General features: G+C 37.7%; 3 protein-coding genes and 1 long non-coding RNA gene across 5 annotated transcripts; 2 read left to right on the top strand and 2 right to left on the bottom strand.

Annotated features, from left to right (window-relative positions):
* The first annotated feature begins 714 nt into the window (after positions 1–714).
* On the top strand, positions 715–3,937 carry LOC130725902 (uncharacterized). The gene is made up of 3 exons (XR_009014647.1): positions 715–1,915; positions 3,066–3,150; positions 3,249–3,937. It is a non-coding gene; the product is annotated as an uncharacterized LOC130725902 (long non-coding RNA).
* Positions 3,938–10,621: 6,684 nt separating this feature from the next.
* Positions 10,622–12,177, top strand: LOC130724786 (transcription factor MYC1-like). Its single transcript, XM_057576067.1, has one exon. The coding sequence runs from the start codon at positions 10,622–10,624 to the stop codon at positions 11,744–11,746; it is 1,125 nt and encodes a 374-aa protein (XP_057432050.1). The 3' UTR covers positions 11,747–12,177.
* Positions 12,178–13,100: 923 nt separating this feature from the next.
* Positions 13,101–17,981, bottom strand: LOC130722640 (uncharacterized). The gene has a single exon (XM_057573444.1). It carries the CDS (start codon positions 17,979–17,981, stop codon positions 14,646–14,648), a length of 3,336 nt encoding a protein of 1,111 aa, XP_057429427.1. The 3' UTR covers positions 13,101–14,645.
* An 89-nt stretch (positions 17,982–18,070) lies between these two features.
* Positions 18,071–25,166, bottom strand: LOC130722641 (uncharacterized). 2 transcript variants are annotated; one of them, XM_057573445.1, is made up of 10 exons: positions 24,888–25,166; positions 24,086–24,193; positions 23,870–23,968; positions 23,741–23,786; positions 22,318–22,393; positions 21,435–21,798; positions 20,227–20,473; positions 19,657–19,899; positions 19,469–19,588; positions 18,071–18,865 (listed from the first exon to the last, which is right to left on the bottom strand). In XM_057573445.1, exons 2-10 carry the CDS (start codon positions 24,155–24,157, stop codon positions 18,420–18,422), a joined length of 1,713 nt encoding a protein of 570 aa, XP_057429428.1. In that variant the 5' UTR covers positions 24,158–24,193; positions 24,888–25,166; the 3' UTR covers positions 18,071–18,419. The 2 variants fall into 2 exon arrangements, with proteins under 2 accessions (XP_057429428.1, XP_057429429.1); XM_057573446.1 differs by lacking the exon at positions 24,888–25,166 and having other exon boundaries at positions 23,881–23,968; positions 24,086–24,192.
* Between the last annotated feature and the right edge of the window lie 587 nt (positions 25,167–25,753).

The raw sequence follows: 25,753 nt of genomic DNA, 5'->3' as shown, positions 1-25,753 counted from the left end.
GGGTAGAGTACGCGGAGGTGTAGGGGAAGCTGGGGGTAGAGGGGGCGAGGATGTAGGGGTAGAGTAGACTAGGGCGGGAAGGGCAGGAGGAAGGGGCGGGGGAGGGATGTAAGGGTAGAGGGGCTAGGAGCGCAGAGCAGGGTAGAATAGGCCAGGGCGGGAAGGGAAGGAGGAAGGGACGGGGGAGGGATGTAGGGGTAGAGGGGCTAGGAGCGCAGAGCAGGGTAGAGTAGGCCAGGGCGGGGAGGGGAGGGGAAGGGTATGCGGTAGAAGGGGTAGGAGGGCAGGGTAGAGTACGCGGGTAGTGGGAGGTGTAGGGGGCGGGGTAGGGGAAGCTGGGGGTAGAGGGGGCGAGGATATAGGGGTAGAGTAGGCCAGGGCGGGAAGGGCAGGAGGCTTCCTGCCGGGGATGTAAGGGTAGAGGGGGTAGAAGGCAGGGTAGAGTAGGCCAGGGCGGGGAGGGTAGTGGGCGGGGTAGGGGGAGGGGGAAGGGATGTAGTGTAAAGTAGGCCAGAGGCCGGGAGGGTAGTTGGAGGGGTAGGGGGAGGCTATGGGGTAGAGGGGGTAGGAGGGCAGGGTAGAGTAGACGGGGAGTGAGAGGTGTAGGGGGCGTGCTAAGGAGGCTAGGGGGTAGAGGGGGCGGGGATGTAGGCGGGGAGTGAGAGGTGTAGGGGGCGTAGGCAGGGAGGGTAGGGGGCGGGGATGTAGGGGTAGTCATGTTTGCAAACCCAATCACGTAATCATGTTTTTAAAAAACAAATGGATAAAAAAGTAGAAGAAGAGCTCAATGAAATTTTTTAAAAAACATACTTTAGCATCCATGAGGAGCATGTCAATAAAGTTAGGTTGATTAAGATCTTTGGCGTTGGGGACCCTCCATAGGCGTATTATCCTGACAGCTCTCTTCAAAGCATTTCCGTCAGAGGTAACCTTGATTCTAGAGATAGATTCGACCTTAGAAAAAATTTCATTCACTGAGTTATTTGTTATATGCAGCAAAACAGAGAAGATTTTATTTCCAATTTGCAAGCAAAACATGTTTGGTGACTTCTAGACACACACCATAAACATGCCATTGATTTCAATTAAAACTAGTTTATGGTTAGGGAAAAAAGTGTACTCAGAGGGGAGGTGTCCATTGATGCCCCTGTTCGTTTATCAGAGAAAAAGAAAAATAGAAATAAATGGATCATACAATAACAAAATGATCTGAAGAGGTACATACATTGTTAGAGTCCCAAATTGGCTAGAGATGTGACAAATCAACCACTTATAAATGGTAGTGCAAACCTCAACTCTTGAGCTAGCTTTTGGGTTGAGTTAGGCCTCCTAATATTGTATCAGAGTCTAATCCTAGATCCATTGGTTGACTCCCCAACCCTGGGCGTGAGGGTGTGTGTGTTAGAATACCACATTGGCTAGAGATGTGGCCAATCAAACATTTATAAATTTGTAATCAAGTTTCTAAATGTAAAGTTTTTTCTTTTTTTGAAACTTAAGTTTCTAAACTTGTTGATTTTATAGGTGATGAAAAATTTCTTATAACCAATGGTTCCATGTAGTGACACTTTTCATAAAATGACACTTTTCACCATAAAATGAAATTGAAAAAACCATAAAATGACACTTTTCATCATATTTAAAAATAAGAAAGTGACACTTGAAGTTAAATTTTGCACGAATCTGATTTACTAGAATTTGAAGAACCGGACAGGCCGGTCTGATCGAGAACCGGTGCATATGCCGGTTTGGACCTTATAAATAATCGGAACTCATCGAAATAGGTGAAATCAGTCAAGAACCGGCGAAACTGGTAAAAATCAGAGGTTTGACGGCTTGAACCGGTTCAAGCGATGTGGTGCGGCCACCGTGAAACACCACTGTACGAGCTCTCTCCGATCATCTTCCTCATAAGGTATTCAGTCATTTTCATGCGAATGCCAAAGAAGAAAAGAAAATAAAACAAAAATATTAAGTTTTCATCTTGATCTTGCTTGAACAGATACTGAGTTGCTAATAAAATTAGAATCTGATAAATGAAGATGCTTGCTGCACATTCTCCTTGTTATTTCTCACTATGGTAGAAATGATGAATTAGCCTTTTAGGGTTTCTAAATTTTGCATTTCTGTCGTTGCACCGTCGCGAACAAACTCCTCGAACCCTCTTCCCTTCTCCTCTTCCACCGTCATGACGCCCCTTCTCTTCTCCGCTCTCTCTCTCTCTCTTCTTTCTCTCGCCCTCATTTCTCCTTCTGTAATAGAATGAAAAAAATAAAAGGGGAGAATATCCATTTATAACCATTTTTGTTACGTTAAAACTAAAACTAAATGCATATTTTGTAACTATTTTCATAATAAACTGAATTTTTAATTTAAAATAGTATTTCAATTTAAATAACATCATATTCTAATCTGACCAAATGAAGTTTCAAAAAAATAAATTTGATCAAATGATTTTTAGCGGAAATATTGTAAATTTATAATCAAGTTTCTTAGAAATTGTACACCTTCTTGCCGCCACACATATGCAATGAAATTTCTGCAGTTACTATTCCTTGAACATATATTGTGGTACTACAGTTCCTATAGTGGTACTACAGTCAACTCAACTGTATTGTTGTTGATTTAGATGCTCTAGAGTAAGTAATACAATTTAAATTTATTTCAATTCTTAAGATTTAAAAACTATCTATTTATTTTATCAATCCAGCAGAAGTGAAATCTTGACGTGTACACCGTGAAAAGATTTCGCTCAACAATTTTTACAATATGTTGCTGAAGGACACGATGGTCCAATGATTCTTATTCTGCAGTTGACTAAAATGAAAATGTACAAAGGTACATGTATCACAAAAAAAATCGTATTTTATTTATTAGTAAATACTTAAATCATTACTGGAAAAATTAATTAATTATGATAAGATTAATAACTATTAAGCTATTAAATCCATTTGAAAATTTAGGTTAAAATACATAGTTAAACATTACAATCTCGTTGAAATTTGTTAAGTTACCACAAAGTTAAATCGTACTGATTATTAATTTTGATCGTTTGAAACGTGCAGGTAAAATGGGAATATCAAACACAAACTACAACTCAAAATAGTTATTCAACTTAGATATTCCAGCTGTTTAAGACCTTCAGAGAAGGTATCTATTCTAACAATAGAGTCATGAGTTTGAAATTTAATTCACTAACATGTTGTAATTTTCTTTACTTATTTTGTTTACACATTTATATAAACCAGGTATCTCATAAAAAATCCTAATGGAACTTCTGCTGCATTGGCTCAAATACCGGCATAAATAATGTACTCTTTGTAAAATGATTTGTTGAATGACTCAGTTTACAAGATAATTGGTTAACAACATCAAAAATTTCCAGCGAAGAACAACCATTCACGAGGGTGTTGAAGACGGTTCAGATTTTAAATTCTGAAGTTTAAAGGCGGTGAGAAAAAAAGGAAAACGCTTGGACGTTAATAGCAGATAAGTTCGACCATGGCGTCATAAAAATCGAGGGATCCAGCTTTTTCTACAGTCAGGAAAGAAAATAAAGAAAACCCTCATCAAATTTAATTCAATCACAAATTAAGCAAAAAAATGAATGAAATAAAGAAAAAGAGTGTGGCAATATGACTTGAAGTTCATCTTTTGAGATACAACATGAGCTGCATTTCAGAGGATCCCACAGTAGCATATGTTTTCCTCTCATCAGTGAGCACCCATGACTCTCACTTAATTTCCTGACCATAAAATACCACACATTTCAACACCGAATTTTCAATTTACAATTGAGACTACCTCAAGAAGATGATGAGATACCGTTTACCCACTTCAGCATCGACATATTTGCAACAGATAAGAATGGAGAACGCATGGAAGGAAGAAGCATGGAGAAATTAAGAAGACAAATTGAAATGTTGGTGGAATAGAGAAGAATCATGACGTTATTATTCTCTATCTTTTCCAAGTCTTTTGGGTCTCACCAAATATAAACCAATTCAAGCAATACTCACTTGTCCAAACCAGTTCCAAGCTAAAGAATTCATGGAAGAAAGAAATGGTTCAGGTTTTGGGGTTGATGAATTTTATGATACTTGGGAACATGATGATAGAAGATAAAAATGATAAGCTTTTGAGGCTTTTTGCAATATGAGAGAGAGAACATAATGTAAAATGTTAAGATAAAATATATTAAAAAAAAGGATGATGGTTGTTGAACAACCATAGACTAGATATGAATTGAATTTGGATGTCAATCTATCTAAGATTTAAGTATTGAATTAAAAAAGAAGTTGACAGCCTTAATATTATTTTTTTTCAAAATAAAATTTTCAGACTTTAATTCATTTAAAAAAAAATTATTCCTCATATATTTTATTTAACAACTTTTTTTTAGTTTAAAATTCAAGTTAATTCTAAACAGATTTTGACTTCAAACGTTGAGTGAATTTAATTTTTTTATTTTAAAATTTTTTTTTCAAATTTAAATAACTCAAAATTTAGGTAAATTAATACAAAATGTACACTATTAAGAACAGAAACATTTGTTAAAATATATTTACTAAACATTATATTTCATAAAGTTTGGATTGTAAATAACAACTGTCACTCGTGTAGGGCACGGGTAATTCCACTAGTATATTAATAAAGGGAAGAGTGGTTAAAACCACCCAAAACAATAGTACAAGAGTCATAAGCCCACCATTGGGCAAATAGAAAGAAACCAAAAAACGCAATACAGTAAGAAAAGATAGGAAAGCTAAAAACTATTGCAATAGGGAAAACAAAAGAACATTAGAACATCACTAAAAAACATTATAAAACCAAAAGATATCAGCCCAAATACCATGCAGTCAGGCAAAGGATCACGAAAACAAAAAGCAGCAGCACTCCACCAGTCTTCTATGCAGCACAGATAGGAAAATAACCATGACAGAATTGAAGACAACAAGGTACCATGATAGGCAAATCAATTCACCAGAGCATGTTACTTCTGTTACAGCCAGCCTTGGCAAGTTTCTCAGCCATGTCATTTGCCTCTCTTTTCTCTGTTCACCCCCTAACTTTGATTCTTGCAACAGAACCAGTTCAGGACTCATCTATTCTCTATATGTTCTTATATTTTTAAAATATTAAATACTTCCTTCTTTTATAAATTTCATTAAAAATTTTCTTTTTTATTTGAGTACTCAAATAGTCATTCAACTTTTCGATTTTCATATATATATGCGAACAAGGCAATAGCCTCAGTTAGAGCAAAGCCCATGATTGCATATCCGAATAACTGCTTTGCCAATGATGGATTTCTTGCTCACATTCTCACAATTTGCAGTCAATGTCAGTTGAACTTCGACAGAGACCTTAACAATAGAACCTTAGAACGGAAACTTTAAAATTGATGGTATGTGGAAGATCCGACCTTACGCAACCTAGGCTTTCCGAAGTAAGTTAAATGAAGTGAGGATATCTATGACATGGAAGGTAGATTGCATTCAATTATTGTTTATACATGTAGTTGCGAGAACCTTTTCATTTTACTACGTACAGTAGTCCCTATATTGTTAGAACTAACAATATAATTAAGCGAAAAATGTATAGAGCCACCCTAAACTTTATGTCTTTTGCAAATAAGCAGCATCAACTAAAATTTCATCTTAATTAATCCATAAAATTTAAATATCATAATGAATCCAATTATTAACCTGGGTTAGTTAATAAATCCTTATCATTGGTCGACCTTCTTAAATCTTTATCATCAATGATTGTGAAATCAATTTTTATCTTTCAAATTGCAAACAGAGGCCGTGGGAGACGGAAACAACTAAAAATTCTCTTTTTCCAGATATCAACGCTTCTTTGTTACTTAATTGAAGGTCTTTTCATCTTTTCTTTACATTTCTCACCAGACATTGTAAAGGGAAAGGAATATGGAAATTTTAACTCTCAATCAATTGCACAGCAACTGTGATACGTTACTCCTACCAATTCAATCACCCTTTACGTACAACGATATATGCATGGTCTGAACTCGGAAGTCGATCTGAACAATACTTCCTCCCATTTAACCAAACACTCCCTCTCTAATGCAATCCAATCAAAGCTTCACCTTAAACCTTTATGCGGCCTGCAACCCTTGGCCCCTAATGCGCATATTCAAATTTCAGAACGGAAAAAAGGTCAAGGAATTCTTCCATGAAAGAAATATTTTGAGGTGTAGATGCGTGAAGAAGCTGATGGACGAAGGCCTCATTGTTTTGTTTTTTTTTTTCTTGAATTAAGATCCTGATACCTTTTAGTATTGGAGTACTAATCAACAATGATATACTCACACCTCATTTTTTCTCTACTTCATTTCCACTTATTTTTATTTATATATCTCTCATCTTATCATCTATCACATCTTATGTCCCCGAACACTACAAAAAAACGGAGGTCTAGCGGCGGCGGACTAGCGGCTGTTGACCTCCACCGCCGCTAAATTGAACGTTGCCGTCGGTTCAAAATTTTGACAGCTGCCACAAAATGCTACTGCAAAAAGTCTACATAATTTGTGGCAGCTGGCAACATTTTGTGGCGGAAACCGCCACAAATGTCCACTGGAGAAAACTTGAGAAAAATTCACTGGAGAGGATTCCAGCCCGTATGGACAAATTGTCCTTATTCTTTGAATTAGTTTATTATTGGTTTTGAGCATATTAATTTTCAGAAGCAAAAGGTAGCGAGACATGTTAAGGCGTGGGAACCACCACTAGAAAGTATACTGAAATTTAATGTGGATGGGGCGTCTAAAGGTAATCCTGGAATTAATGGTATTGGCGGGATCTTGAGGAATGATACAAGGCGAGTATTTGGTTATTTTGCTAAATCCATTGGTTTTGCTTGGGCTTATGAAGCGGAGGTGAAGGCAATTTTGTCAGCTTTGATGTTCTGCCATCAACATAATTTGGGGAATGTCCTTATTGAGAGTGATTCTTTGACTGTTGTTGGTTTGTTGAATGCTCAGAATAGTCCATGGAAATTGCTGTATGATTTTAATTATATTGATCATTTGATGCCTTTGGTAAATTGTGTGGGTGTCAACCATGTATTGAAGAGGGTATTGTAATTGCAGATTATTTAGCAAACCAAGGTTGTGGTAGGGAGGATAACATTTGGGTTTTGTGTGATGGTTTGTGAGGTTTTTCTCACACCTTTCATATTTCAATAAAATTTCTGTTTTAGAAAAATAAAACCTTTTAATTTTAGAGTTTTTATTAAAATTTTCTTTATAAAAAATAAGTAACTTTTATTTTAAGAGCTTCTTTAAAAGTTTGTTAGGCCAACTTTTACTTTTAAGCTAAACAAAAGTTGGGCAGTACTCATTTTATGTCATTTTCATTTTCAGTCTAAAACATTGACACAATTCATCACACAGATAATTATATTTTCAACTATTTTCACCGTTTTTTTTTTATCTTGGGTGACTTCTCAACTTTTACTCAATGAATTTTTGACATCATTTGATCAATTTTCACATGGTCAGCTCATTCCAAAAATTCTCAAATTCACTCAACCTATTTTCAGACTTAGCTAAAATTCCTCAATCTCTTTTCAAGATTTCTTATCAGAATTTAATTCCTTGACCTTTTTCACGGTTGGTGCTCATGTCTCTTTCCATCGGCAGTGAAGTTTCTTCTAAAATAATAACCAACAAAGAATCGTAACCGTGATGATCTTTAATTTTTTTAACAAAAAGTTAGAACATTATGCTTAGATATTAAAAATATCAAAATACATTGAACTGGACCATCGATCCACATCCATCTCCCAAAAGCAAGTTTTGTGTGCACACGTGAATAACAAGTTTTGTGTGCACACGTGAAAAAAATGATTCAGCCTAGCTAGTTACTCACTACCCAGCACTCCTCATGGACAGGTTCATAAAAAAAAAAAAATGGACAGGTTCATCGTCTAAATTTACCCTTGTAATTCCTCTTATAATCACGTGTGTTTACGTTTGCTTATTATTTTTCTAATGAAAATGATTACTTTGACAAGAAAAAGTTAATACAACCAGCGAATATTATAAACAAAAACAAATTTTACCGACACACATCTACTTTATTATTACATCTTTTTTTTGAATTTTATTATTACATCCTATTTCCAAATTCCAACATACATTGTATTTTACATTTCAAAGGGTTGATTTACATCTTAAAGTTTTCAAATGGTAAAGTAACCATGCATTTTGTTAATATTTTTTTAAAATTTTAACATAATTTATTAAATGATATGCACATAATATTTCTTCTCCATGAATTATCCCTGTAGGCATATAGACACAAAAACAAATTTTACAGACACACATCTACTTTATTATTACATCCTATTTCCAGCATACATTGTATTATTACATTTGATGCTGAGAAAATAAGGTTCATTTTAATTGAAATACAGACATAATGATTGCAATTAGAATGAGCGATATATTTGAGAAGAAAGTACTTTTGAAAATAAGTTACCGTTTTACATGTTTAATTATAAAAATATGTTAATATAACGTTAAAAATGTTGATTAATATTGTTTATACAAAAATTGAAAGCCAAACTTACTCTAACAATAGTTGTAAAAAAAATCAAACATTTTCCCATTTTACATGGTGGAAATTAAAAACTTAGGAATTAATAGAAAAAATTCAGGAAGTATCATTTTTTTATAGGCTCATATATCATGGTGGTAAAAAAAACCAAGCATTTTTTTTTGGTATCTAGATACCAGTAGGATTTGAACCCAGGACTTGTGAAATTTTAATCCATCAAGTACCATTTAGACTATTCATATCAGGATAAAAAAAAAAAAGCAAGCATTTTTATGTGAGAATGATTAATTTACAAGGATAATTTAGGGAGAAAATATTATGTGCATGTAATGTGATAAATTATGTTAAAATTTAACAAAAACATTAAAAAATGGTTATTTTACACACGTTAAAAACTTTAAGGACATAAATGCATCTTTTAAAACGTCAAGATCTAAGTCGCTCGTGACTCAAACTTCAGGGGGACTAATTTGCTTTTTTTCCTTTTAATTTATCTTGACTTTTCTTATCATATCATACGTTATATTTCTCAATCATAACTATATATCTCTATCTCCATCTTTTTTTTTTCTATTTCCATTGATAGCCGTCAGACTAATCTCGCGTTCCACGGTCAGCACACTAATTAGTAGGGGGATAACTAATGACTTTTTTCATTCACAAGGGTTAAGATTTGAACCCTCAACCATTTCCTTAAGGGAATAAATGTTGAACCATTGTGTCAACTCATTTAGTTTATCTTTATCTAAAATAGAAGTGAAATTTATATGTCAATAAATTATATTCCCAGAAAATGATTGGTGTTTATAACTGCTTTTGGCGGACACATGTAATTTGTGGTGGATGATGGCCATAAATTGCAGCGGTAGAAATAAAAATAAAAAACTCGAGTGATCACAAACAAGGTTGTCAAACTCAAGTGTCTAGGTATACACGTTTTGGGGAGGTAAACTCGTTTCGCCGAATTAACTCGTAGACTCGTAAGAGTCTACAAAATAAAAAATTTGCCATGGTGTATTTAGAACACATATTACAACCATCAAGGGGACATTAACAAAATAAATTTAACACTCAACTCCATACTGAAGCATAGTTCAATATTCTTTTTGAAATGAAAAAGAATCAAATGAATGAACAATGAATTGAAAAAAGAATTGAAAACAAAAACAAACATAACAGAGCAAAATTGATAGTAAGTTTGGCTCAGTGTTGCTCATGTTCTAAGCAAGGAGAAGGATGGTTGAGGTCAGAACTCTGAGAAAATGAGAGAAGAAACTCGATCTAAACCCTAAATTACCTTTTAATTTGGGGATTTAGTGTAAAATTCAATTTCCTCCTTGACTCGTTAACTCGGAGTAAACTCGCGAGTTTTCACGAGCCTATCGAGTTTGACACGAGTTTGCTTGAGTCAAGAAAATTTCGAGTTTACCTGTGAATTAACTCGTTTTTTGGCACCTAAAAACGTAGACTCGTACGAGTTTAAGAGTTTACTCGCGAGTTTAACAACACTCATCACAAACGCTTTCAACTGCAAGTGTTGTTGGTGCTCACAAATAGCGACTCTTATTTTATAAAGGAAAATGTTATGTAATCATAGCATTCGAGTTAGCAACATATTTTCGATCCAAGTTTTGTGGTGGTTTTTAAGTGCCACAATTTATGTATGTAATTTATGTATGTTTTGAGAAAAAATCAGGTATATATTGTGGTGGAGGTTTTTAAACTCCCATTGACGCGTGGTGGCTTCAATTAAACCTATAAGTATGCCTTTTTTTAATAACATAAACAGTTTGTGGCGCTTGCATGAAGTGATGACTGATGATGAAACTTATGTGTTCCTTGAATGTGACCAGATTATGTCTGCATTTCTCTGTAGTCTGTGGTGGATTTTCCTTGTCCATTTTATCATATATATTTGAAATCTTATAGTACACTTGTACTCCAATTTTGAGTCAGTTAAAGAAGACCATTTCTTTTACCAAAACAGAAAGCTACATCACATTGCACGAACAAAGTAAATTAGCAAAAGAAAAATGGAAGGGCAGAGCAAAGAATTGATGGGTGTTTCATCCTTTGTTTCAACGAGGCAAGAAGCCTCAAACGTGCTTCAGCAGCGTCTCCAAATCATCCTTCAGAACCGTCCTGAGTGGTGGGTGTACGCAATATTCTGGCAAGCCACCACCAGAGACAACAGCAATTCCAATGTGACATTACAATGGGGCGGTGGCTACTTCCATGGCACGAAAGCAAAAGCCAGAGAAGAACGTGAGAGCATTGAATGGTTCTACACGGTGTCACAGACTCGGTCATTTAGCTCGGGGGATGGTGTTATTGGTTGCGCTTTCAGCTCCGGGGTGGATGTCTGGTTGAGTGGGGCGATGAATGAGTCTCAATTAGAAAAGTGTGGTCGAGTTAGAGAAGCTCGCGAGCACGGAATTCAAACTTCAGTTTGCGTTTCCATAGCAAACGGTGTGGTTGAGCTTGGCTCAACAGACACGTTTAAACTCGACCACAACCTGCTGCAAATGGTGAAATCAGTATTTGACCATTTGCAGCCGAACGTGATCGAGTTTGATAAGGGCAAACACAAGGCAAATAATGGGTCTTCCTCAGACTCATCAGATGCTAAGGCTGAGGTTGAGGTTGAGGCAACTTTGGAAAAAAATGCTTCAACGATGTTTCGGCGAGGCGGTCAGTTTTCGGTGAATCATGTTGAGGCTGAAAGGCAGAGACGGGAGAAACTGAATCAGAAATTCTATGCTCTTCGATCTGCTGTTCCAACCGTGTCCAAGATGGACAAAGCGTCCTTGCTTTCTGACGCAGTTTCCTACATCAATGAACTCAAGGCCAAGATTAATTGTTTAGAAAGAGGATTAGAGAACCGTGCTGAGAGTTCTAAACAAGAAACTTCTGAGGATGTCAAAACCGTGGCTGTTGATGTGAAGATTTTGGGGACAGAGGCAATTATTAGTGTTCAGAGCCTGAACGTGAACTACCCAATTGCAAGGTTGATGGATGCTATTAGAGATCTCCGTTTGAAAATTCTCCATGCCACCATGTCGAATGTCAAAGAGATGATGCTGCAAGACGTTGTGGTTAAGGCTCCTCATGGGATGAATGAAGAGGCAATCAAAAATGCCATTACTCAAAGACTCTGAAAATTCACTATTATGATTTATGAACACTTCTGTTTGAGCCGTTTGTGTCTGATTATTTAATTATCCAAAATTGTTTTGAACACACCACACACTTCCTCTTCTAGTGAGAAAAAAAAAGTGAGAGATATAGTAAATAATGTGATAGAATAAAAGAAAAGAAAATAGGAAAAGAAAAAAAAGTAAAAATAAGATTGTAGAGAAAATGCGATTTAAATATATGTGAACTCTTAATTATCCTACTTGGTGATTCAAATGTCTAAAATGTAAAGGTTCCTATGACAAATTACAAAAATATCATTTCATTGTTTCTTTTGACTACAATTTTAAAGAAATGAGTTTGATATGTATTCCAATTTCCTATTCTTCCCCATTGTTGTAAATTAGTTCGTTCACTAATATTTGAACTCTGACCCTTCTTGCAAATCATTTCATTACCCTTCCCCCTAGGTAAATAAGTTAATTAAGCATTTATTTAACATGCAGTTATCGTATAAGAGTTTATATAAACGCTTAAATTCATTAAGTTGTTTGTATTTTGATGCACAAAGTAAAAATAATTTATACAAAAGAGTTTAATTGATATGCACTATCAGTGTAAAATAGTTTTACACTGACATCCAATCAATGTTTGCCACATAAGAAAGAGAGTTACATTTATTTTTAATTTTAATTAAAATAAAAACATATTTGCTTATTTGGCGGAATTCAATTGGATGTCAGTGTAAAACTATTTTACACTTGCAGTGTATATCCATTAAATTCCAAAATTAAAGTATAAATTTTGTGTGGTCTTCTTCTCTATAGCTCCTTCCCTCCTAATATTACATATGTTCCAAACATGATCTAATTGGCTCTAAAGTCTAAAGTAGTCTGACCTTTGGTCGAACAAAAAGAAAAACATAACTTGTAGGTTCATGCGTCAACTCACATAAGATCATAATCAAACAAACCATAATATTACAGAAATTGAAATTTCTCAGCCCGCCACCCATTTCGAACCCACCATTACCTTCTTTTTAAAATACCAAAATTACCTAAATCCTCTTTCATATTTCACCCCTCACCCCCTAACATAGCCTCATTTACCCAAATTTTAAAACTGGCATGTTTTTTAGAAACTGGTATGTTTAAAGCACGTTACCGGGTTTTCAAAAAATCTGGTATAAGAAGTTTGTAAAAAATAAATTATCGGGATCTAAAACCTGATACGTCAAATTAAAAACTCAATCACCTTTCAAAAAATATTTGTTACAATCAGCAAGTTTAGAATTGTCCCCCCACTTCTTTCTTTTTGGAATCAAGAACAATGTATGCAGTCTATGATGGATATTTGGAAGCTAACAAGTAATGAAGATGAAATGAAGGAATAGAAATGCAATTGTATTGATTGAAGTGGACAATTACAGAAGATATTGTGATAAGGTGTGCTGTTAGAAAAACTCTAACAACCCAGAGAAGCTCTAGAGCGTTCTCTCCGAGGGAGATGCTACTCTCTCTCTATAACAGAATTATCAATCCAGAATAATCTTATTCCCTTTTCCTTGGTTACTTTATACTAACACCTAATTCTGTTGAGCCAATGCCACCTCAGCAGCCTTGCCCCGTTTCCTCCTATAGACTTGCCAAACCTTGGGCCTGTTCTCTTCTTGGCCCACTGAAGCATTTACCACTAAGCCCACCTCTTCATTCAGATTTCTATCAATTCCTCCCTCCATTGGAACAACCTTGTCCTCAAGGCAGAATTCAGGAAACTGACCAGCTAGAACGACATTGTCTTCCCAGGTGACTTCCTCCATTGACTTATGCTTCCACTTGACTAAGCTCTGATGCACTTCACTGTCCCCGAGCCTGACAGTCCTAGTGCCCACTATGACTTCAGGGTAAATATCAGTGGTGTCATCAACCCCCAAATCCGCTGGCAACTGACCCTGCACTTGATAGTTTCCCACAGCCTTCTTTAACAGAGAAATGTGAAAAACTGGGTGGATTTTGGACTCTGCAGGCAACTTCAGCCTATAAGCAACTGCTCCTACCTTGGCCTCTATCTGAAAAGGTCCATAAAACCTGGCAGCAAGCTTCTGATTGATCCTCTTCACCACAGAATGCTGCCTGTGGGGTCTCAGTTTGAGAAATACCCACTCTCCTACTGCAAAGGACAAATCCCTCCGCTTCTTATTTGCATAAATAGCCATTTGTTCTTGAGCCTTCTGTAAATGACCCCTTAGCTGTCGCAGGGCTTCATCTCTTTCATTTAGCTCTAGGGCCACAGCGGCTACCTTAGTCTCATTGGATAAGAACTTGACAATAGGGGGTGCTTGTCTTCCATAGACTACCTCAAAGGGTGTCTGTCCAATTGAGCTATGAAAAGTAGTATTGTACCAAAATTCTGCCCAGGAAATCCAATGTGACCAAGACTTGGGATGATCAGAAGCAAAACACCTCAGGTAGCTTTCCAAACACCTGTTTATGACCTCTGTTTGTCCATCAGTTCCGGATGGTAAGCCGAGCTCATTTTCAGTTTGGTCCCCTGCAGCTTAAAGAGTTCAGACCAGAAATGGCTAACAAAAATAGGATCCCTATCACTTATGACTGAATTAGGAATCCCATGGAGGCGCACCACCTCTCTTACAAACACTTCTGCAATAGACTTGGCTGTATAGGGATGCTTGAGCAGAATAAAATGACTGTATTTTGACAGCCTGTCCACAACCACCAGTACTGCTTCAAAGCCCTTGGATTTGGGTAGACCTGTAATGAAGTCAAGAGACAAGTCTTCCCACACAGCATTAGGGATTGGAAGAGGTTGTAACAAGCCTCCAGGGCTTAAGGCGCTGTATTTGTGTCTTTGACAAACATCACAAGCTCTGACATAGTCTCTGACCCTCTTTTGCATTCCTACCTAATACAATGTTGTTGCCAAGCGTCTATAGGTCCTCAGGAAGCCAGAGTGACCCCCAGAAGGTGAGCCATGAAACTCCTCAAGTAGCCATGGGATGGAAGGAGAGGTAGGAGATAAGACTAGCCTTCCATGATATAGTAAAACTCCATGTTGTACTGCAAATCCAGGTTTGGTTGCAGGATCTTTCTGTACTGCAGATTGCAAGTCCTGGATGTAGGGATCTTGGGTAATCTCCTCCAAGAGTCTCTTTCGGTCATTCCAGAGAGGAAATGAGATCAGAGAATGCAGCTCCACCTCATCATAGCGCCTGGACAAGGCATCAGCAGCCTTATTTTCCAAGTCGGGTTTGTATTTGACTTGAAATTGGTAACCCAGTAATTTTGCTAACCAACACTGTTGGTCTGGTGAAGAAACTTTCTGCTGCAGGAAATGCTTAAGGCTTTTGTGATCAGTATAGACTATGAACTCTTTCCCCAATAGGTAGTGCCTCCAATGTTGAATGCTTAAAACCAAGGCCATTAATTCTTTTTCATACACTGACTTAGCCAAGTTTCCAGCTGATAAAGCTTTACTAAAGAAAGCTATAGGTTGTCTTTGTTGCATTAAGACAGCTCCAATCCCTCTCCCTGCAGCATCACACTCTACTTCAAAGGGAAGAGTGAAATTGGGTAGTATCAAGACAGGAGGAGATGTCATTACCCTCTTTAATTGAAGAAAAGCCCTATCTGCCTCTGGTCCCCAAGAAAAACTGTCCTTCTTAGTCAACTCAGTGAGAGGATTAGCCATTTTCCCATAATCTTTGATGAATTTCCTGTAGTATCCGGTCAGCCCCAAGAATCCCCTCACTCCCTTAACATTCTTGGGCACAGGCCAATCCATAATGCATTTTACTTTCTCTGGATCTACTGCCACGCCAGTTCCCGAGATGATATGACCCAAATAATCAATTGAAGCACATCCAAATTTGCATTTGGTCTGATTAGCCACAAAACAATTAGCTAACAAGACAGATAGTACCAACTTCAAATGAGTGAGGTGTTCAGGTAAGTCTTTACTATAGATTAGTATATCATCAAAAAAGACCAACACGAATTTCCGTAAGTAAGGTCTGAAAATATCATTCATTACTGCTTGAAATGTAGCTGGAGCATTCATCAGCCCAAATGGCATCACTAAGTATTCATAATGTCCATTATGGGTTCTAAATGCAGTTTTTTCTATGTCATCCTCATGCACCCTGATTTGATGATAGCCAGATTTCAGGTCTATTTTAGAGAAAATTGAAGCTCCATTTAATTCATCCAGCAGCTCATCAACTATCGGAATTGGATACTTATCTGGAATGGTGGCCTTATTTAAAGCTCTGTAGTCAACACACATCCTCCAGCTCTTGTCTTTCTTCTTTACCAAGATCACAGGACTTGAATAAGCACTCATGCTAGGTCTGATGATTCCTGCCTCCATTAACTCTGCCACTTGCCTCTCAATCTCTTCTTTTTGATGGTGAGGATACCTATAAGGCCTCACATTGATGGTCTCCTGCTCAGGGAAAAGCTTTATCTGATGCACCTTAGACCTCTCTGGTGGCAGTTGAATCTTGCTCCTAAATACCTCTTGAAACTCTTCCAGTGTCTCCATAAGCTCTCTTGGTGTTTCTACCTCAGTATTGGTCACTTCTGCGGAATTCAGATGAGACCACCACCACTCCATACCACCTCTGTACTGCTTGTCCATGAGGAATGAGTGTAGAAAACTGTGATTACTCCCTTTTCCTCCTAGCCCTTGCAACTTGACTACCTGATTTCCATGGACAAATTGCATAGTGAGTAGTTTCCAGTCCATTACCACTTTTCCAAGTGTGCTCAGCCAGGACACCCCCAATACCATGTCCAAACCTCCTAGTTCCAACACCAAGGCATCAATCACCACCTCAATCTTCCCCAGCCTGGCCTTAATTCCCTTACACACTCCCTGTGTAACCACCCTGTGTTCATCCCCTAACCTGATGTGTCGGGAAGCTATAGGGGTGATAATCAAACCCAGAGCATTGGTGACTGCTGGGGAGATGAAGTTGTGGCTAGCTCCACTGTCAATAAGCACCAGTAAGTTCACATTGTCAACCTGCCCTTCAATCTTCATCGTATGATGCTCCTCCATACGACCCAGAACCCCCATTAATTTGTACTCAACCACTGCCTCGTCCTCTTCACTCACTTCCGGTTCTCCCTCCAACATCACAATCTCACCTTCTTCATCAACGGTTTCCCCGTCTCCAAGGATTAGAACACGCAGGGATCTCTCGGGGCACTTGTGCAGGGTAGGATGATACTTTCCCCCACACTTGAAGCACAAGCCCTTGGCTCTCCGCTCAGCGATTTCATCCACCTGGAAGCTGCGGACCCCTTTCCACTTCTCCGATGATCCTGTACGGAGATCATTTTCTCCTTTTCGAGTTGAGGAACCCAGAGACGCGGCTGAATTCGTCGTCGATCCTACTGAACTCATGGAGCGACTTGGAATTGACCCGCCTGGTTTAGAGAACCGGGTCACATCCCTACTAAAAAGCCCAACCCGATTGGCGGATGACCCGGCCCAATTGCTTTGACCCGAGCGATCGAACCCGCTCCTCTTTACCATTTTCTTGCCATCGTCTTCGTCTTCTTCCTTTAGTTCCTCTTCCACGTCTTTCGCGATTCGCATCATCTCCATTCGAGTTCCTGGATTAAGTGTGCGCACTCGGCGTCTGATCGCAGGCTTCAGCCCACTCATGAAGTATCCTAGGTATTGGTCCTCCGGTAGCCTCCCTACCTGCGATGACAACAACTCAAAGGATTCGACGAATTCGTCTACACTTCCTTTCTGTCGTAATGTCGATAGCTCTTCGAAAGGGTTCTCCAATCTTCTTCCTCCGTAGCGTGCAATCAACGCACGTTTCAGCTTCTCCCAGGATAGATTATCCTCAGTCTCCATCAACAGATTGAACCAATGGATCGTCGATCCTTCCATACTTAATCGCGTTAACTTCACCCGCATCTCATCCGGCGTATTCTGCACGTCGAAGTAGATCTCCGCTCTCGTGATCCAAGCCACAGGATCCTCTCCTTCGAACACCGGCAACTTCACCTTCTTTCCGGCCAAGCGAGACTCACCGGGGTGTGAATCCGCTATCGGGGTATCTCCTTCGTGACCCGTTTCCTTTCGACCCATTTGCTTGCTCAGTTCAGTGAGAGTCAAGCTCTGCTGCTGCAGTTGGAGAGCGAGCTCTTGCAGCGCCGTCGTAACGCTTCCCATCTGGTTTTCCAGAGCTTCCATTCGATCGGTCATTTTCGGTGGCATCTACCAGCTTGTTGAGACTCCTTCCACGGTGTTGATCCGGCAGGTCGGACCAATTTGATGGATATTTGGAAGCTAACAAGTAATGAAGATGAAATGAAGGAATAGAAATGCAATTGTATTGATTGAAGTGGACAATTACAGAAGATATTGTGATAAGGTGTGCTGTTAGAAAAACTCTAACAACCCAGAGAAGCTCTAGAGCGTTCTCTCCGAGGGAGATGCTACTCTCTCTCTATAACAGAATTATCAATCCAGAATAATCTTATTCCCTTTTCCTTGGTTACTTTATACTAACACCTAATTCTGTTGAGCCAATGCCACCTCAGCAGCCTTGCCCCGTTTCCTCCTATAGACTTGCCAAACCTTGGGCCTGTTCTCTTCTTGGCCCACTGAAGCATTTACCACTAAGCCCACCTCTTCATTCAGATTTCTATCAGTCTAATCTGAATCGGAAGAGAACTGAGGAGGACTCAAAGCCGCAACCATTTTAGATAATATCTCTCCCATTTCCTCCGCTTCTTCCTTTCCAAAACCCCAACTTCTAAGCAACTCTGCCCCAGCTGCTCCTCGTGCAATACCAAATCGATTCAGGTTTCGCAATTTGCTCTCAAGAAGTGGTAAGACAGCACTGGTTGAACGTAATCTGGCAGCCATGGGAATGGAATGGACGTCAAGGGATCCTTTTGATGAAGTACTAGACATTTGACCAGCCATGAATTCGCCATGCTGGCCAACTTGGTTCCGGAAGATTGATGGAAAAGGCAGGGGAATTGGCAGGGGACAAGGAGCAACTGATAGATGGCAGAACATTGGTCTTGTATTGGCACGTTGATAAGCAGCATCTACTGTATCCTTTACCTCACAGACTGAAGCACGGCGACCTTCTAATGAACCAAAAACAGTGAAGAGTTGAGTAAAAAATGATCATGAATAGAACTGAACTTACGGGAAGCAAGAGGATAGAAAAACAAACTATGTTGTCTTGGATACCACCAGTGGATTCAAAATAAAGAAAACACCAAGGACCAAATACCACCTAATGCTATATTACAGAAGAAAAAAAATGAAGTAATTCATCCCTTAGTTCATTCAAACTGAAAAGATAGATGGGAAACATTGGTATTATTAGCCATTTTATGATAGAGTTTGGTTCGTCTTCAGTTCAGACCTCTATTAACATATTTGCCCCCTCTCGGCCTCTCCAATTCCTCGAAATATGTTTTATCTATCTTTTTCTAAATTTAATTTTTGCTTTCAGCCAAAGACACATTTTCGTGACCTCTGATGAACTGAAATCTGTTGTTTTTATAGTGAGACTCACTTGGAATGGTAAAGTTGAGATCTAGAGAACCAACTGTTTACTATATGATTATTAGATATTAGATATGAGCCACAAACATTGCAGAGGAGAACACGAACACTGTTTACGTAATTTCAGAAAACTGTGGCGCAAAGGGAAAAAATCAGTTATTCTCTACAGTGTATACCTGATGCAAAAGCTCCATGGACTGCTATGTGCTCAATTGCCTGCATGTCCTCAACATCCTCTGCTGTCTGTGGGGTCAATGGATGCAAATTCCCTATCAAAGACGATTCATTCTGTTCCCCTGCATTTAAAAAATAAGACCGATAAATACAGTTATTATCAAGAGCAACTCAAATTATTCATTTGTACCCGTTAAAGCAGGTAGGGGCATAGCAACATCAAGAACTGACACCATATTCTGCCTTCCGTGCCCTGATAACATTTGTATGACTTCATGAAAATCCACAGCTCCAGAAACCGAATATGCATCTGTAGCAGGCCCTACTGGTACCATTCGGAAAGGAAGACTAATGGAGTGTAGGGCTGCAGCATAAACTGCACTTGAATGGAAATGCTGCTCATCATCAATGTGGAGGAACTTAGAAGCTTTACCTATTGAATAAGTAAAAGAAAGAAAGAAACTTTAGACCAGAATCAAGACAGCAAAAGTAGGATCAGTATAATTGAATCACAAGAGTATTGGAATCTATAATTTAGGCATCACCAAGCCAACACCAATACATTTGACATCAGTGTGAGAAATTGTATAATAATAGAATTAGAATAAAGTACAAAACAATTCAAGGTCATCAATGACTTCTGACCATTTAGATTAGTAAAGTATCAGTATGTTAAACATCATATTTTCTGCCTACTACCAAGGAAGGATATGGAGTATTGACTTGTCAAACAAAAAAATCTACACCAGAAGATTATTACTTTTGCTTAAGGTGGGCAGACCAACAGGTACAATAAGTTTACAGAAGGATGATAGTCTTGAAAACGATACAGCATCATGAAGCTCCGCTGAGATTGTACGCTTCCTGCTCAAAATTTTATGTGAACTAGAGCCTTGGACTGCATACAGCAAGACAGGAGTATTTGGGTATTCATCTGCAATATTCTCTAAAAATTCAGCAGCCACAGCAGAGAAACCACCAGAGTCATCAACAACAAATTGAAATCCCTGAAAAATTTAAAGATTGTTAAACCAATTTGAATTTACTTTCAGAACCTGATGGACTAAGGCTACGGACAACATCAAAAGGCTACATGTTTATTTATCATACCAATGATACAGAAAAAATTATAAGCTGAGCAAGAAAAGAAGGGTATCCATTAATGCTTTGGATATCTAGATAAAAAGTAGGCCAGTGAATTGAGAGACCATAATGTTAGGTCAGCATAGGTTTTACATAGTCATGAATGTTGTGCTTCGGTAACAGGTCCTGCTCCTGGGTTTATGACACATTGAGTTCATCATGAAAGAATATATTTTGAAATGAGTAATTTGTGTCATTATATATAAGCTTTACCTATGTTCAAGGCATAAGCAACGTATTCTTATACATAAATGGGACCTTGCAGAAAGTGAAAACTGAGAATACAATTGACATTAAAAGTGCAAACTTATAGAAAATCCAGATGCAGCATGGGTCAAAGCTAAAGATACATGTGTTAGGATTGCAGAATCCTAACAGCCAACAACAAGATAAAGGAAGAGGAAATAGGAATAATTTTGGTGGTTTTGTATATTAAAACTGAAAAATAAACAAGAGATAGAGGGATATGAAAACAATCCCATTGGATTCACAAGAAGAACCTTCTTTCCAAGGCTGAAACCCTTCCAAGGGAAAATCCCTTCACAAAATCTATCACTCAATTCAGGCTCTAACCTAAGAAGAGTACTCTTATTTATAATAAACTAATTAACTAACCATACTATTACTAACCCTACTAAGTAAATGTCACTGGCCCAACATAGGCCCACCTCAAATAATAAAAGCTAACTTAATACCAAAGCAAATAACAAAAGCAAACAGATAAAACCAAACCCAGGCCCACTGACTCTAATTTAGAACCCTAACAACATGAGAGTATTATTCCCCAGACCCAGTTACAGCATTAATAAATTGAAAAGTAGTTACCTGTATATTGTCACACTCTTCAACAAAAAAACGAAGCCTGCCACTAATTTCTTCCCCTTGTGAAGCCCAAGCAAAGGAATCCCTTCTGATTCCATAATTGTCAAATTCCTCAGCATCCGTCCAAATTCCATTTAATTCATGTAAACTTTGGGGGTGATAATGTACTTTTGAGTAGTCAGTCCAAAACTTAACGCCATTTTCTAGACATTGAATTATATCCTTATCCTGATACTCACTCTGAGAACCATTGTTTGTGCTGCTAGTCTCATTTGCCAAATTCATATTTTCCTCTTCTTCATTAAGTCTTTGTAGAAATAAATTTCTTTGGTGAGACTGAGAGGCTTGGGTGGAAACTCTACCTGTCCTACACATAGGTCCATGGGCATTAAGTGCATTTTAACATAATTTAAAACCAAGCGACCATGATAGATATAACAGATGAAGTAGGCTAAAAGTTGAGGCATGACAAACAATACAGATACAGGAAAACAGATCATCAGAATATTTTCAAGTATAAAAATACCGTTGTTAATTTTCATTTACACTTTTAAATATTGAATTTATTTTGTGTTTCCGTAGTAAACATCTGCCTCATCTATTACAGTTTTCAGGTATTTTGTATATCAGTGTTCTTCAAGACTGGCTTTATAAGATGCCTCAATATTGCTACTATTCGCAAAAGAAGCATCATGGATCCACTGTCATTTTTCTAAAAGCTAATAACACAAAGATAAGATTTGACACAGCAAAAATCATTCCTAACAATGTCCATGTCACACGCCTTCTTCAATCCTCTACCATTTTTATTCTCTACAGTCTTCAGTATTAATTATCATTGAACCTGTGAACCATCATTGTAAAAGCAGAGAGTAAAAACTCTTACCAGGTCACAACATCTGATGTTGTGGGAGCAACCTCCTTATACAATGTACCACATGAACTCATAGATCCAAGGGATCCTGGAAAGGTTAACAAATCCTAAAAATAAATTACAAAGGGAATGGGAGGGAATGATGTTTACACCAGGAAAATAAAATGGATAATAAATTATACAATTAATCTCATGATAAAATAAGTTTTCACTGACGCAAGCTATCATCCTGAGATCAACAGAAGACAAAATTAAAACAGAGCAAAAAGAAGTTCCAATGATGTTGACTTGACTGAGATAAAACTGATATCTAAGAAGTAAACACTCTACAGGCAAAATATTGTGCTTTCTTCAGCTCCATAGGGGCAAGAAAGGCTAGCAATGTTGCATAAAATGTTTAAATATGTGGGATCACATCAAAATTCAAAAGTGAACAGCTAGAATTTTCCCCAGCAAAAAATCAACAATGTAAAAAATTTAATATTTACTACCGACATATATACATATACAATAAGTAATTTGTATTCTAAAAATTAAAAAATCTCAAGGTTTTCCTTATTAAATATTATTGATCTTGTGAGTAGTGATCACAAAGCATGGTAAATAATTTGTTAGGTACCAGAGAAAATCAATAGGAAGAGTAACTGAGATTTACTAGAACACTGAATCCTCTGGGATTAACAACCAGAAGCAGTGAATTAGGGAAATTACAAGCAGAAGAAAGAAAATACAGTAGTAGAATAAGAGCAATTCGAGAGTGCTCTGCTCTCCTAGTCCTAGTCCAATTTCTGCCTACCTATTCCTCTCTCCATAACTAACATATATTCCCTATGATGATTGAGTGGTCCCCATCAGGTGACAGGTGGCTCACCTCACCTAGTGGTCCTAACTTCTACAAGGATTCCTTTACAGGCCTTTTGACAAATCATTGGGCCTCCTGCCATATACCTTACCAAACCTGGCCTTAGTTGTAGTAAGGTTTGCATCATAATTGTTCACAACAACAAAATAAGTTTCCTTCTGCTTTTGGCACTGTATCAGGCTTCACAAGTTTTATGATGAATATCTTGCTCTTCCTCAGATTCCATGTACAAAGTAAGATATAACCATGTCAAGTGTGAGTCCTCTTGTCTCATATTGTTTACAATTTTCCTTATCAATATAACATGCTCATCTGATTTCTATATCCTCAAAAGAAAAAACAAGTTGAATGGAGTCACAATATCTAAACAATTACCAACGAACCTTTCAATTACATAGGCCACGTTACTACATTTTTTTAAAGTCAGTATTCCCTTTCAGAATTCAGTTGAATGTAAGACTAACCATGAATTCTTCACAACCACAAATAGACCCAATGAACAAAGCAAGAACAGCGCTGATATGTTTCTTCATTCTTCAATAATTTAAAAATACATAAAGTGAAATTGAATACCTCTCAAGTTTATGGAAACTAGGCGAGGAGTATAAGTATGGATGCCCTGCACACATTTGAGGGAAATGTAAGTAGAACAGCAAATGCTTCTAATCTACAGATTCAGATCATCTATCCCCATTGCAGCACCTGTGTCTCACCAGTACGATAAAGCACGTCCATGTTAAGATCCTGACTGTTGAAAACTGAATCACCATGAGTGTCCCCAGCTAATCCAAGCAACTCATCCTAACAATCGAACACAGATGCAATATTAAAGAAACACTCCAAATTTATTTCAGTTAAAGAGTTATTTCAGTTAAAGATAATCAGAAAGACAAACTTTGAGAATAAAAATATTGAAACCTGAAAGTTCCAGAAGTGAGAGCCAATGAAGTTGGCAAAATCACCAATTTGTAGAGTTACTATTTCTTTCATATTGACTTCGTATCAGCTGCAGAATCGCATCAATTGCTTCAGAGAAATAAAGAAGATGAGTTAATTCAGAAACATAGCATCTAGGAACTAGGATGCACAGATATGGGTACGGTACCGGGTACAAATATGAAATTTAAAAAAAAAAAAAATCCTAGGTACGGTAAGTTAGTATATATTGTTGGTGATAAAACTAAAGGATAGATTGGGAAGACATCTTTGATAAATCAACCTAACCATCAAAATTACCAAAAATTAAGCATTTGAAGGCTTTTCTATTTGGTATTAAATATGTTGTTATAATTCACTATCATGAGTCATTCATAAGCCAATCAAGGTGAAACAGCAGCTGAAACCATATAAATAATTGGGTATGGACAACACAAAGACTCAACCAGTTTTTCAACATAGAAACTACAATGAATAAGCATTACCGATAGAACAATACAAGCAGTGGCGGAACCACTAACATTGGCCAAAAGACAAAAACGAATTCAACTTAGAAGCCAAAACAGAAAGCAACGAACAAACATTGCCCCATTGCAGCAAGGTTCCATAACTCTATTAACTCATAAATGTCTGTAAGTCTGTAACTTGCATTCCATAATCCATAGTTCCATTGATAATTGATTCAAAATTGCAGCAGCGAGTCAGCAACAACAACTCTCCAGTCTCCATTGATTCAAAATTGCAGAACCAACAACTATCCAAAATATGGAATCAAATCTTTTACCTGCAAAATCAAGGCAGAGCTGTGCAGTGGGTGCACGAAACAGAGACTGGTCAGGTCAGGGGTGGTGCGTGTGGGCTGAGTCGCCGCGCCGGGGGCTGAGTTCTTAATGGTGAGAGACTGAGAGTCTGAGAATGAGACTTGAGATCGAACCAGGGCCCAGGGGCGGGTGGCGGGTGGCGGGTGGCGGCGTGACGGCGGCGGCCGGCGAACTGAAGAAGGAAGGAGGGAAACTGGGTTCAACAGTGTGTGCGGCTGAAGAAGATGATGAAAGAGGTTGGCCGGTGGGGTAGTTTTTTTTTTTTTTTTTTTTTTTTTTTTCTTAATCCTCATATTAGTCTCTGTCTTTGTTTCGCCGTCTGAGGTAGGTCCCTGACCGAAAAAATTTGTGCAAAAGGTCCTCGTGAATGAAAAACGTATGAAGTCAGTCCTCGCCGGAGCTCCGGTGAGTGATGAAATGACACGCTGACTAGATTAATGAAGTTGACGTGGAATAAAAAAAATAAAAAAATACACATTAGATAATTAACAAAATTAAAACATATTACTAATTTTAATCCTAATCTAAATAACAATATTAATTCCCCCTAAACTAATCCTAACTAGTATCCGAACCCGTGCGTCGCACGGATGAAATAATATGGTAAAAGAAATAAAAATGAAGTTAAGAGCAATAAATAATGTTTTTTATATGACCTTTTGTTTTAACTGAGTCGAGTTACATTCAGGTATGTTTTGGTTATGTTTAATTTTTACTTTGGTTTTAGAGAAGACACTATCATACACAGAATCATGTGTGTATTATATTCATAGGTATAATCTTGCATATGTTGATCATCATGCATTAAAAACAAAGTAATTAAATATAA

This window comes from Lotus japonicus, chromosome 6, assembly GCF_012489685.1.
Source record: "Lotus japonicus ecotype B-129 chromosome 6, LjGifu_v1.2".
In the NCBI taxonomy this organism is placed as follows: Eukaryota; Viridiplantae; Streptophyta; class Magnoliopsida; order Fabales; family Fabaceae; genus Lotus; species Lotus japonicus.
Note: the sequence above shows the minus strand (reverse complement) of the source record. Positions and strands in the feature narration are given on the sequence as shown.